Here is a 14,916-nt window from a genome sequence, read left to right on the forward strand (position 1 = left end):
CTTGTATACAGTGTCGTTCAGGTGTCATGTTGAAGACTTGGTGGCTCCAGAGCAGAGTTCTTTTGGCCCTAGTCTCACCTCTTGGTGAAGTATGTCATCACCTCTGACACAGCTCATAGAAAAGTCACTTTAATTCACGATTGCATCTACACATTTATCATTATAGCAAACCAATATTCTCACAACAGTATATAATGTAACTGTCCTTCTACCTGCTGTCACCATGCCTTACCTGATCTGTCCAATGTAAACTAAAAATAATCCATGGTTATAATGACTTAAATCCTGTAGAATGCGCTAGTGATGTCAAGATACAAAAATTTTAAACCAAATTTCAATACTAAGGAATAGACTCTATACTCAATAGCGAATCTGATACCCCAATGATAAAACAAAAAAAACAAAAAAACATTCTTTCTTTAAACAGTACAATGTGATTTTCAACACTAAATGGTAGTACTTTCTTTTATATTCCTATGTGGCCTTATATCTTTTGTAGGTTCCATAGTGGTCCACATACTAGTCTATGTGGTCTTATACTTGTTCTGATACAGCTCATTCTAAAGCTATTCAGGAAATTCAGGTAATATCTGATTTTCAATACTTTTGCACTAAATTGTATTAAATAAAAGCTATTACTGCTACAGCAAATATTAGTTTTAATGGTTTTAGTAATTTATCAGTGAAATCAATATCTGACCATGCTTACAAATCCAAGCTTTTATGTCTACTTGTATAATCTTGTGTGATAAGAGTGGAACTGAGTAACCAGTGGAGCTCAACATGACCAGAGTAGGTTCATTTATTCCCATAGACTTTTCACAAAAAAATTCAAATATTAAGAGTTCAAAGACATCCCAGCGGCTAACCAGCTATGTGCTAAATCCATAATAGGTTGTTTTGAGTCCAAAAAGCACCTTTAAAACACTAAAATCAGCGGAATGTTTTAATAACTGGGTGGTTTATAACATTTCGGAAATAGATCTTAGATAAAAGTATAGGTCTTCTCATGATCACTTAACACAGAGCTGATTATCCCTGAGCTTTCAAACTTTTATTTATTATTATTATTATTATTATTATTATTATTATTATTATTATTATTATTATTATTATTATTATTATCTGGAACATTTATGGGAAAGAATTAATGGAAAATTTACTTCTGGAACCAACTTCATGATTGGAAATCATGGTTAGAAAAAATGTGTTAATTACTTGTATGTTGTGTCTAACTTTTGGATAGAATTTGTCAGTGTGTTTTAGAACTCTCTACTTCCTGTAATTTTCAATACGTTTTTCAACTTTTCCTAAAAAATTGCTTCTTGGTTTGTGTAAAACTATAATTTCTATTTAAAACAGGTACACATTATCTCCAAATGATAAAAACCTGTCATAACCACTTTAAAGTAAAATCCTTGTGTTATTTAGTACATTTTGGCCTCAGCACTAGTACATACTCCAGGGTGTTGTGCAGGTTTGAAATGCACAGTCTATATTTGCCCTGACCCTCCCCCCTCCCCTCAGCATTTGCTTGCCCTCACCCCATTTCTATCACTGTGTTTGGGGCAAGCTAAACCATGCCAGGACACCTCTGCAACTAACCATAACCCTTTTCCCCTTGTGGATCTGGCCCTTTTGGATATTTTCTACAGTATATATTCTTCCCCTGAGGAGGGCTGAGGCAGGTGAGTTTAAAGGGTGCACTGATTTAAACAAGTGGAGGTGGCACTTGTTCCACAGGCTTGCACAGTGACATGACTGAGCTGCACAAAATGCATGTTCAACATTCTGAACTGAAATATCTGCTGCTAAATATGAATGATGTTGTTCCGTAGTTTGGTTCATTTATAGAGTACACGTTTAGACCTTGTTTAGCCCTGGTTTAGTTCTTGTTTAGCCCTGGTTTAGTTCTCAGTGATTCCCAGTTAGTGCTGATTCAGACCTGGCTATAGGCCCTGGCTCAGGCGTGATTTGACCCGGTTTATGTATGATTAGACAAAGTCCTGGTTAAGTCCTTGTTTAATCTTGGCTCAATCTGGGGCAGCACTGGCTCAGCGATTAGAGTATTTACCCATAAACTCAAGACTGCTGCTGTGTCTTTGGGCAAGACACTCATCCCACTTTCCCTGGTGTGAATGTGGCAGGTGTTGGTAGTGGTTTGGTGGAGCGATATCTTAGATTTGCAGCCAGGCCTCTGTCAGTCTGCACCAGGACATCTGTGGCTACAGTTGTAGATTATCTTCAGTAAATTAATGTGAATCCTTTGAGTGTTAATATTAACATGGTTTGGACTTAGTTCGTTCATTCTCAGTTGAATTAGGGTGCATCCACATCAAATTTGGGACTAAACTGGGAGGAAACTAAACCAAAACTAGACCAGGACTAAATCAGGACTAGAACAGGACCGAATCAAGTCTACATTAGGACTCAAAGTGGGCCCAAACCTCAACCAAAGTGTGAAGACATCCTTAGATGCAAGTCTGCTTTATGTTAGTGTAAGTTTTGTAGTAACCCTCTGTGCTCTATGCTGTGCTGATAATGATTATATTAACTTGAGTGTATTGTATGATTTTATATTGGAAATCACATCATCATAAGTATTGTAAAGAAGTCTATAAATAAATATTGGTTGATTATCGTATCAATTTGAGCTGTAGGGGTTTGAATAAATAACTTCTCATTTTACTGCCAAAGTCTTTCATTGTGACATTTATCTATTCAGCTCAAGTTTTCTAATGATATTGTACATATTATAGATTATATTGGCGGATAATCCTGCTTTAGGGTTATTGTGTTTGTTTAAATGTTTCCTTGGCTTTACTGTTCTCATAGTCTGCAGATTAAGTTCATGTTTAGGCTCAATTAAGTTTAGTCTGACAGAGTTTAAGATCAGTTAAATTTAGTCTGATTTTGGGTGTCAGAGTTTAGATTCAGTTAAGTTTAGTCGGAGTTCTAATGCCAGAGTCTATAGGGTAGTTTAAACTGAATATAAGGTAGTTTCAGATGAGACTGGAGACAGTAGATGGTTACAGTTCCAGTGTGGTTAGCCCCTCTCTTCAGATAGATATAAGGCAGTGTCCACCAGTAATCTGACCAAAACTGAAGAAGTTGCTTGGATGAGCAGCGAAACATCTTCACTCCTACAGCAATTTGTCCAGTTGACGGATTTAAACTTCGTCTTTTGCTATGGATCAGACCTAGACGACTGAGGGATTACACAGACATCTCTCAGAGTTTAAGATCAATTAAATTTATTGTGAGTTCTAGTGCCAGAGTTTAAATTCAGTTAAGTTTAGTGTGAGTTCTAGTGTCAGAGTTTCAGCTCAGTTAAATTTAGTCTGACTTTGAGTGTCTGAGTTTAGGCTCAGTTAAGTTTAGTCTGAGTTTGAGTGTCAGAGTTTAGGCTCAGTTAAGTTTAGTCTGAGTTTGAGTGTCAGAGTTTAGATTCAGTTCAGTTTAATCTCAGTTCTTGCATCAGAGCTTCTCTCCTGAAATAGTCCAGCTCTATTTCAGTCAGAGGAACTGCTGCTGGCAGAGCCTTTATTTTGACCTGTGCAGTCTGATTACACACATGGACTAGCAACAACAACGACATGGGAATTTGCTGACACTCTTAGTGGTCATTATTTTAAGCATGTTGTAATGTTGATTTCACAAACATCATGGAGTTATGTTTTATTATAGTATGCATCAATAATCCCTCCAAATCCCTAAAAAATGTATGTAGTCCTGTCACCTGCCTAGGGTTAATGCCTGTTGTTTGTTAGGCCATTTGACATATTCTGGAACAATCAGGGCAAGGCCTCTTGCCTTGAATGTCAAAAGTTTGGACACATCCATTCAATGTTTTGTTTTGGGTTTTTTGGGGTTTTTTTCAACTTTCTACATTTAAGGTTAGAAGACATCAAATATATGATAAAAGATATATTCAATTAGGTAGTACATTTTTAAAACGTCAAATAAACTAACTAACTTTTTTTATATTCAAATCCTCACAGTATCCACCCTTTACTTTGTCGACAGCGTTGTAAACCCTTGCCTTTTCTCAGTGAGCTTTAAAATAAAGACACATGAAATATTTTTCACTTCAAAGCTGTGCCTTGTCAGAGTCAAGAAATGCCAAAAGTGCAAAGCAGTAAGCCATGCTTTATAGACTCCATCAAGTTTACTCTGCGTTTTCTATTTGATATATCATTATCTATCAGATCTGCAGTGTTTGTAATAATCATGTGCACTGCTTGAGACTTTGAGTTTACTACCTGATGATACTTTAAGGACATGATCTTTTCCCATGTATTTGAACAAAATATGTCTTGACCCAGTACATATATAAGACACAAAGGCAGTACAGCTCTTAAGGTCAAAATAAGTCTACTGTGTACTGTCTGCATCTAATTATAAAGTGTTTTATTGAAGAATTAAGAATCAGGAAGTGCAGAGTTTGCATGCCTTATGTTGTTACTATGATCACACTCTGGTTTCTGAGCATTGTGAAAAACACTTATAAATAATTCACAAATAATTAGGATGCTCAGAATGCATAAGGTAAGTGAGGACTAACTTCGGACCAACACAAACCAGTTAAAATGAACTAGTTCTATTTTTCTTGTTTTCAAGACGGTAAAATTCACCTTTATTTTTGTGGGTAAAAACAACCAGGAAATGTGACACAGCAATGCTCAAAAGGAGTAATCAAAAGCCTCTTTCACTTTGCATATTGTGTTGTATTTTATTGTCCCAAACAGCTGAGCTAAAGTATTGTCGTAGTGAGAATACAGGCTAGGAAGTGTTTGGCTTAAGAGCTTCTCACAGCTTAAAATGAGGAGGTGGGGTTTAAAGTGCAGTTATATTTGGGACAAGAGAGTGAGGCAACAGTAGAGTCTGACCCACAAACAACTAGAGAGAGAGGGAAAGGGAGAGAGGAGAAAGTGAAGGGGTGGGGGTTGGCGGTGCGATTTCTCCTTCTTCAGATGTGTCCTCTTCTTCTGTTGTTGTGTCCTTGGGTAAGAATCTTAACCCACCTCACTTCTAGTTTCTGCATACACTGGTGTATGCATAACACTACCCACATTTGTGCAGAGTCAGTATATATGATATTATATAATATATATATTAGTATATTGGTATGTCAATACTGATACTCCTAGCTCTACTATACAAGATATAAATGTGACCATTTAGCATTTAAACAAAATGGAGCACCCTGAGACTTTACAGGGTGAAATGTGTGGATAATCATCCCATGCATTTAGTGCAACAAACATGTTTGAAGGCTATGTGGTTTGCATGTTTTCCCAATGTCTGAGGCTCAGATGAGCTGGAGGAAGCATCTGGCCAGAGGGAAGTCCTGAGTCAGTTTGTGGTGGAGAGTTTAGGGTTAAAAGATGAGAGGGATGTTTTGATCAGACTCAACTTTGGAAACTGGAATTTCCCCACTGTGGGACTAATAAAGGCATATCTCGTCTTATATTAAACCTGACCGCATCTGAAATGCTTTGTGGTCTATCTGAGTGGAGCCTCCATCTTATGTAATATTTCACACTCTATGTGTAAGAGAAAGAGGGGCAGAGAGGGGAGAAAAAGAGAGAAGGAAAGAAGAAGAGAGAGGGTTGGAGTGGTGTCAAAGGCTGTGCGTCTCTGTGGGTGGTGTGTTTAAATTTATCAGAGAAGATTGTGGGTAAAGTGTTGGTTTCCTTCAGTCTCAGGTTCAGACAGAAATGGTGTCACACATGACTGGGCCATATGAAAATGTAATGTATTCAGTTTTATGTTGTTAATATAAAGACCTTCAATGTTAATGTCTTGAACACACATCGGTATAATCTCTTAATGAGGACCTCAGTATTTTTTCTACACCAACATTATGGCAGTAAAATTCTCATTATTTAAACTGGGAATATTTTAAGTCAAACAAATGTAGGCATTAGTAGTTTTAACCTAAAATGGGATGTTCATTTTGAAGATAATTTGCAGTGCTTTGTTAATTTCTGTCCATTTCTGAGCAGTTGGACATTCCCAAATACATGATAATGAAAAGAAACCTGGCAACCACAGTTACTCCTGTATTAGTATTTCCCTGTGATTAATGTGTTCTTTGAGTTGGGATTATTAAATACTGTGAAATACAAAGACTTTGTGGTGCTCCATTGGGATGTATGTTCAAACTGTTTAAGACAAGGACCATTAGACTGAAGAACAGCTTCTATCCGTAAGCTGTCAAACCAATCACGCTGACCATGTAATCTACCTCATCCATATGTGGTGTTAAATGTTGTTGTGTGACCTGGGAATTGACAATGACAATATTTAAAACTAATTGAACAAGTTCTTGTCAAAACAAAAGTTCCTTATTTTTCTCTTTTGTTTTGTTGTTTGCAGCCTTTACAAAATAGACAAAATGCCCAGTCTTAGAATTTTCCACATCTCCAAAACAACTATCATAATATTTTTTCATTTTTCTACATATCTTCTCCTCTCTTGTGTTTAAATGCAGTTGTTGTAGTTGGCATCAGTGAGTCGCTCCCATTGTTTCCTATGTCACTGTCCTTTGTTATAAACTCTGATGTAACTCTCTGACTATGTGCCCATGAGCAGCTGCAAAACCTGGGAATCTAACTGTCATCCGCCTGTTTAGCGTCAGTGCACAGGACAGAGCAGAGCAGGGCTAAGCTTGTGTGGATCTGTTTAAAATGACTGTGATACTGCAGGATTTGATGGACACGATAAAAGGATAGAGAGAAGATGGGTCTGATATCAGTCTAAAAGTACTGGCATCGTTTCAAATGTTCATGAAAATGTTTTTGTATTTGAGATGAAATGATTTTTTATTGTACTGTAGCAGCTTTTTTGTCAGTGCAATAGTTTACTTTAGTTTAAGGTCTGTTTTTTGTCCTGTTTTAGTCCTAGTTAATTTCTGGCTTGGTAAGGCTTTTTCTACCAGCTATATCTGAATGTGGCTGAATGTGGTTTAAGTGTGGTGGTGATCTGAGTGCTTTTTCATCTTCAAGCACTCAAAGTGCTTTACATCAAGGGGTCACTCACCCATTCACACACACATTCATACACCAGTGTAAACAGACACTGGGGGTGGGTTAAGTGTCTTTGTCTCCCAAGGAGACAAAGGCGGTATTCATTTGTGGGAGCTGGAATAGCACCACCAACCTGTGAGTCAGTGGATCTGACTGCTTTACCAATCATATTTTATGTTGCGAATGGGTTTCAAACCCCCAACCTTTGATCACTGGACAAATACTACCAACTGAGCTACTGTCGCCCTAAATGATCATAGGCAGTATTTTGAATGCAAATTTAAGTGATTCTACCATTATTATCAATATGAGTATCATGCATTGTTCTAAACAACATAAACTTGTTTGTGTTTCAGGGGGGTCCAGTCTGTGCCTCTGGAGTTGAGGGATGGAGAAGTAAGTCCACACACATGTACACCGATGTAACTCCTGCTTAAAGTGTGACTAAACTCATAAACTCCACCCACAACCACATTTCAAATAGAGCTGTTAAACTGGACAGTACCTGGAGGACTAAAGGGGAGAGTGAGGGGGAGGAGGGGCGTGTCTGGAGGACTAAAGGGGAGAGTGAAAGAGGAGGAGAGGCAGGGTCTGGAGGAACAGTGTGATTGGTCTAACAGGTATCCACACTTCAAACTCCGCCCCTGCAACCAGGTACTTGTAATCAAAAACAACTGTAAATCAGGGCAGTCCTGTGTGATGTCACATAGTTCTGGAAATTGCAGAAAGGAGGAAGCAGCACACACAAAGCTGCAAATTTACCTAGTTTGCACTAAATTGGTGAAAAAAGGACTATGAACAGTAGACCGGACTATTAAAACACCATATACACAGTTTAGTCTCCAAAAAGTTGATTTAGGGTTTAGTTCCACTAAACTAAACTGAAAGACCACACATGTACACTAGTTTGACTGGTTTAAAATGTCCTCCTCTGTCTCTGCTCTAGAGTCCAGAGGGTGCAGAAGAAGACCAGCACCATGTCTCTGACCATCTCCTCCTCTGCATCGTCCCATAGGGAGCTCTCCTCCTCTGCTCTGCTCTCCTCTTCTGCATCTTCACATAGAGAGCTCTCCTCCACCTCTGCTCCTTTCACCTCATACTGTGCCTCCTCTGCTTCCTCTTCCTCTGCGTCCTCCTCGTCTGTTCTGACGCAGAGGCTCTCTAGTCTGGTGCAGCCGGTCTGTGTCAGCCCTTCCACGGTACAAAACTAAACTGCACAATGATCCTTCAGCTATGTACTCTTAACCAGGATCCTGGCTCAGACCTGGCCCATTGCTTCTTAGGACTGAAGGATGGATCCAATGCAGAGAATGAAAAAAGTACACCTTACCTTATATATTTTCTGTCTAAAAAAATATACCAATTTCAGCCTATTTAAAGGGGAACTATGTAACATTTTTCTAATAGAAGTGTTCATTACTTGCTTGCCTCCATGGATATGGTATCTCTTTGCCTACAATATTCTATAGCAAGGCATATTCTGCATTTATTCAATTGCATGTGTTTTTGTATTTAAAAAAACAAACAAACTTGAAAACATACTTAGAGTGAGAATGGTCAGTTACAGTTCATTTTGTCTCCAGACCCCTGGCACCCCCTTCAGCCCACAGTACTCAGGCAGCAGAGGAGCGCCCTCATTTGTAAAGGTAAACTCATAGTACTACCTTCACATTAGACTTAAACTGACCCTGATACTGCCCTGTACCTCTCAGTGCCTCCATGATGTGAGCAGCGTGAAGGGCCAGCTGGTGGTGCTAGAATGCCGTCTCAGAGGTACTCCCCCAATGCAGGTGCTCTGGTACAGAGAAGAAGAGCAGATCCTGGACTCAGATGACTTCAGGATCCTACGCAAAAGTACGAATAACATAAATATACATGTACTAATCCTACAAGAGAATTATACTAATATACAAGCAAAAGTATGAATAACTTAATACATGTACCAATCCTACACTAGAGAATGAATAATGTAATGCATATGTACTTATGATAAGTACAAAGACACCACATGTGCCTATTCTATACGCAAAAGTCATACATACATACTACGTAAAAGTACAGATAAGACTTAAGTACATGTAACTATTGTACAGGAGATTGATACTAATCTCTTGTCTAATCTACTTGTATAGCACAATTCTACACAAAGTAATTCCAAGTGCTTTACAGAATAAGAGAGACATTCAATACAAACAAATCAAAACATAAATAATTAACAATTAACATTAAAAGAGAAGAAAACTTAATTAAGTGTAAATTTCATCCACTTAATGTTTAAACATAAATCTAAATCAAGTAAACATTTGTGTGCGACTCATAAACCGGTGTCCTTTTTGTCAGAAGCACCTATTTGACGGTAGCAGCAGAAGATTAAGAAGAACAGTTTTGAACGTGTGGTTTTCAGTTCTACTTCATACAAGAGCTCTTATTGTTTTATATAGTGTAATTTGAACAAATCAGCTCTGACGTTTTTTTATTTTTATGTAAGTGAATCCACCCTGATTACATGCTCCTCCCTCACCTAGCCCCTCTCCTCTCACCAGATTCCTCCTCCCCCCACCAACCAAACCTGGCACACTATCAGACAACAGTAACATAGATAGCATCCAGTGGTGATAAGTGAGAATACAACAGGGACTTGTCGGACAAGATCTTTTTTTTTTTTTTTTTTTTTGCTTCATTGTACTATAAATGTATTGCAGCTCACATTTTCAACAATATTACACATTTTTAAAAATGTTTTTGTGGGATTCTCCTGCTTTGGGATTATCATGTCAGTGGCATCAAGTAGTTGCAATACTGTCTGCATGATTTTTTTTCTGTAGCAATATGTTAGACTTCAAAATGTGTTGTTGTAACAAGCCTTTACACACATACAGACTCCAAATCCTGGGGCCTTGATGAACTGGTAAATAATGGTAAATAACACCTCTAATATGACGAATGAGTGATAAAGGACAATGGCATGGTTTGGCAAGCATCATTCACTTAAAGCAAAATGCAATGGTTTCATGACTGTTACAACTTAGTATTTAAACTGAAACCGTATAATAATTCTTTTGTCTTTTTTTCAGAGGCCAGTTCGGCATCAGTCCCTGGTAAGAAACAACGATACATTTATTATATTTTAAATTTGAAAATGAAATATTTTACAAACCAGCTTGTTGTGTCATTTTCCATTTGTGCAGAGGAGCTGTGCACGTTGGTCATCACTGAGGCCTTCCCTGAGGATTCTGGAGTTTACAAATGTGTGGCTCTAAACTCTTATGGCTCTGTGTCCTGTGCTGCCGTCTTGGAGGTCTACAATGGTGAGAATGAGATGTATGTTTAACTGTGCCATAGACTATATAGTGTCTATGGTCTGTGCTTCTCTAGTTGTGGTCAGGGCCCAGTAGAGGGTACGCTCAAACCCCCTGGTGGGGTTCAAGTGCAGGGTCTTCATTTGAAGTTTAGGTCTAGGTTCATTCGTAAGTTCTGTCCTAAGATATTAAAGCCCATGTATTATCTGTTAAAGAATGTGCCAGTCAATACTATCAGCTACAGGCCCTGGACTAGTGGACATGCTTTCGTTCTAGTTTGGTCCTGGTTTTGTCCTGGTTTATTCCTGGTTTGGTCCTGGTTTAGTCCTGGTTTAGACCTGGTTTAGTCATTGGTACAGTCCTGCTTTTGTCTCAGTTTAGTCACTGTTAGAGTCCTCGTTTAGTCCTGGTTTAGACCTTACTTAAGTTGTAGATTTAGTCCTGGTTCAGGCCCTGGTTCAGTCCTTTGTCCACACCCGCTTTAGTCAATGGCTGTTATATTCCAGGTTTTGTCTTTTAGTTCTGGTTTAGTTCTCTTTGCACCCACGGCAAGCTCTTGAAGTGGCAGTGACTCAGTCAAGGATTTGCCCATAAATGGATAGATATCAGCTCAGATGAGTGCATATTGTTGTGTCACTGAGCAAGACACTTCTCCCAAACTAACTTAAAGTGCTTTAAAGGCATTAAAATCACAATACAAACAAATATAACATAATTAATCATTAAATTATGAATTATTCAACCTGAAACATGCATAAATCCTCCAGCTAAGGTAGTCCTGACCAAGACTAGCTCAAGATCTGGCGACGGACCCCACTGCTCCTAACAGGTTGAACTCAGAGACACTAAAGGATGGGTCAAATGCAGGTTTAACCCAGGTACATTGAAGGATGGATCAAATGTAGAGGACACATTTCCCCATAAGACCATAAAGTGCACCTTAACCTAAACCTTCATGTATTTGTGTCAGACCTGGAGGAGCAGATGGAGCTGGAGTCCTTACGCCAGCAGGAGTCGTCCTCCCTCCACATGTCCTCCATAAAAACCAGTGAAGAAGAGTTCCCCTCTGTGCTGCCAGAACCAGAACCAGAGCCGGAGCCCGAGTGGCCTGAGAGCCCCCCCGAGGAGAGCCTCATCACTGAGTGAGTAAATCCTGCTGCATGCTTAATATCTCTCTTATTACTGGGACTAACCAGATGGAATAAAGACTGTCACAAATTCCAATATCTTCTCTGCCAATATAAAGAAAACTAAGGCTACCTTATCCTTCCCCGCTCACTGTTACTTATGCTGTGTTTGTAACTTCTGATTAAGTGTGAATCGCATTCATTTAATGGGGAAATAGAGAAACATTGGTCACTAACATATGATATAAAAAAGGTTGATTTGTTCATTAACTGATTTACTGTGGGGTCCTATGCAACATTTGTGGACTATCAATTTCTTTTTCAACTTCCCCGTACATCACGTTGTTGCATTAGTGGATCAGTTCCTGCTCAGATTGCATATAACTGTTGTGGCTTGTACTACCTTTGCAGTCTGCGTGCCTTGATGTATGTTATTTCAGAGAGGCTGCAGGTGCAGGAGAACATCAGCCACATCCCTGTTAGGCTGCCCCAGGGTGGCTGTGGAACCTGTGTCTCACTATACCGCCAGAGAATTGTGTAATAAGATTGGCAATTAAGTAACTGATAATTGCAGGTTTCATTAGAAAACGGAAACAAAAGTTTTGAACACGGACTGGATATTCAGTAGTGCATCTTATTTGAATAGTGTTATTTAGGCGTCTCTTGAGTTCAACGAGGTCTTGTTTTTTTGTAATACGCATTTCCATCCACACGGGGTCAGTATTAAACCATGCTGCCAGCTGCCTGTCTCGCACAAGTAGATCCTTGGTACCTTTATGACGCAATTACAAGTGCAAAGTTGTGACTATTGGGATAAGACACCCTGTGTAACAGTTTAACCATAGCACCTGATATTGAATGTAGTCTTGTGACGCTAAACTTGACAAACAGTGGTGAAAGGTCACGCACTGACAACTGAGTTGTGCGTGGACCGTGCGCGGTCACGTCCCTGACGCGTGTGCACGTGCCACCTGTTGCCGTCGCGCGCTTCGGTCCACTGCACGCGCGGACTTTAGGCTGTCCCGGTCCACAGATAGAGAGCCTCCCGGGGATAGGGTGCTGTACAGCGGCAGAGGAGCGCTCAAAGGTAGGAACTTTTGCGGTTTGGTTTGGCTTTGTGAGTTTCTTAATTACAAGTTTGATTAGTGTTAAACATATCGATGATAGACCAGTCTTTTTGTCTTGGTCGCCGTCCATTGTAGAAGTAATCTAATCTGAATGTCCTCCCAAAAAGGGGAGCCTAAGTTTGGGGCGCGGAAAGGCGCGTCTATTTTAGTGCAGTGTGTCATCTGCGCAAAGAAACTGTCTGCAGTTAGAAGCACTTGCTCCTGTGCTATGGAGTTTTATTGGCCCACTGTGAATAACTATGGCTACTCCACTATAACAGTGAAAAAAACATCCAAATGTTTGTTTTGCAGGTAAAATGTGTTTTCTCATTGCAACTCCAGCTCTTTTTCTAAATGTGCAGGTCTGAAATGGCCTGTACAACTGCAGTTTCATATGCTATAGTCAAAGACTAGGTCCACACCAATTTCTTTGCACTCCAGTGTTGCCACAGCTGCCCTGGGCCAAACTGATGGGTGCATGGCTGCCAATCTGTAACATAAGTGTTATTTTTTGGACAAATAAAATGAAGTAAACTGTAAAATGTTTTATCACTGACTTTACTTTGTGTTGGTGTTTGTTAAGCTCAAATGACATTTTGGATATTTTGTGCATGTTTCTGTGCTTAAGAGTAATGAACTGCAGGAGTCATGAAGGCCATGTCTTAATATAAATCAGAATAGTTTATATGTTTATGTGCAACTCATATGTTTCAGAACATGTGCTACAGATTAAGAAGAATTGTTCTGAAGTTGTGGTTTTCAGTTCTTCTCCAGACCAGACCTCTCATTGTTTTATTTAGTTTCATTTGAACAAATCAGCTCTGATGGGTTTTTATTTTTATTTTACTGAAATGAGTCCACCCTAATTGCATACAGTACTTCCTGTTTTAGGTTTTAGTCCTGGTTTTAGCCTGGAGTTTAGTCCTGATTTAATATGGATTTAGTCCTGGTTTACTCCTGGCCCATCATCCTACCCATAATCCCTTGCAGGTGTTATATTCGATTTTGTGGAATCGCAGCTGAGAGCAGCTCATGTATGGACACATTTAGACTCTTCAAAACAGAGTGAGAGAGAGAGAGAGATAAGGAAGAAGAGAGGGAGAAAGAGAGGTGGAAGAGATCGAGAGAGGGAGAGAAAGAGATAAAGAAAGAGATGATGAGAGAAAGGGATGGAGGGAGATAGAGGGAAAGCTGAGGGAGAGAGGAGAGAGAGGGTGAGAGATTCTGATTCTTGAACTGATTCTTTGAACATTGTAGCCTCAGTGGTTTGAGTGTTTGCCCTATAACCTGAATGTGTGAAGTTGAATCCATGCCCAGATCACTGCATACTGTTGTTTTACTTGTCCTTTAGCAAGAACTTCACCTATATCAGGGGTGTTCAAACTTTTCTCATTAAGGGCCACATATAAAAACACAGACAAAGCTGAGGGCCAATTGAGGGCCATAGACTGGTGGCCAATACAGTCAATATCTGTGTTATTATTACAAGTTAGACTGAACCACTAGATCTTTATTCATGCTTACATTCTCAATGGGACACATTCAATATTTGATATGGGCAGTAACTAGATTTTCAGAAATGTAAAATAAAAAGTACTTTTTAAGGTAATATGGGCCAATTCACCTGGAAACTTGAGGGCCAAGAAAAATTGGTCTGAGGGCTGCATTTGGCCCCTGGGCAACAGTTTGGTCATGCCTGACCTATATGAATGTGTGATTGACTGGTGGTGGGAGGGGCTAATGGCACAGATTGGCAGCCTTGCTTTTGTCATTCGACCCCAGGCAGCTGTGGCTACAATTATTTTACATTGTCGAAACTATGATGTAGAAAGATAATGAAAAGCAGACTATACAACCTTAGGGCTGGACGATTTGGGAAAAAATTGATTTGCTCTGTGTAGCACCCTTAAAGTGGACGGGGGGAGCACTAACCATCTACTAGGTTTGTTGGAAGAGATGGTAGATTGGAATGACATTAAAGGAGAATGAACAACGGGTGATTTTATAACTTCACCACAAGAAAAATACAATAAAATAATGTAAAAGAAATTAGTTTGGTTGGTTGTTTTTATGCTTAGTTGCAACTGTTGACCTCCTGTGTAATGTAAAGTCTATTTGTGTCTTATCTGGATCCAATTTGAAAAGAGTTCAGTCAAGATTCTCCTGCTGAGGATGCTTTGGGTTCACCACTCACAGTCGCTATGGGCTGGGCTCGCTCTCAGGATTTTTGAACTTTAAAACCAATCTACACAAAGGGTGCAGAAAGTAAACATTCTGTTCCAGTTCTTGTTATTATGAGACCTGATCTAGAGCATTCAAATTTACCATTCAAATGAATACCTTTTGTATCAAA

The 14,916-nt window shown here is 39.3% G+C and overlaps 1 protein-coding gene across 2 annotated transcripts in view; it reads left to right on the forward strand.

Annotated features, from left to right (window-relative positions):
* The first annotated feature begins 1,550 nt into the window (after positions 1–1,550).
* The window catches only part of myot (myotilin), a 29,911-nt gene continuing 16,545 nt past the window's right edge, over positions 1,551–14,916 (forward strand). The window contains exons 1-8 of one of the 2 annotated variants that reach the window (XM_055224600.1): positions 1,551–1,688; positions 7,388–7,427; positions 7,978–8,230; positions 8,615–8,677; positions 8,744–8,885; positions 10,106–10,129; positions 10,220–10,339; positions 11,301–11,472. In XM_055224600.1, the coding sequence (XP_055080575.1) occupies positions 7,420–7,427; positions 7,978–8,230; positions 8,615–8,677; positions 8,744–8,885; positions 10,106–10,129; positions 10,220–10,339; positions 11,301–11,472 (782 nt within the window). In that variant the 5' untranslated portion in view covers positions 1,551–1,688; positions 7,388–7,419. Of the gene's footprint in view, positions 1,689–7,387; positions 7,428–7,977; positions 8,231–8,295; positions 8,351–8,614; positions 8,678–8,743; positions 8,886–10,105; positions 10,130–10,219; positions 10,340–11,300; positions 11,473–14,916 lie in introns of those variants that run through there. The other variant, XM_055224601.1, reaches the window with a different exon arrangement.

Source organism: Periophthalmus magnuspinnatus, chromosome 10 (assembly GCF_009829125.3).
Source record: "Periophthalmus magnuspinnatus isolate fPerMag1 chromosome 10, fPerMag1.2.pri, whole genome shotgun sequence".
NCBI lineage: Eukaryota > Metazoa > Chordata > Actinopteri > Gobiiformes > Gobiidae > Periophthalmus > Periophthalmus magnuspinnatus.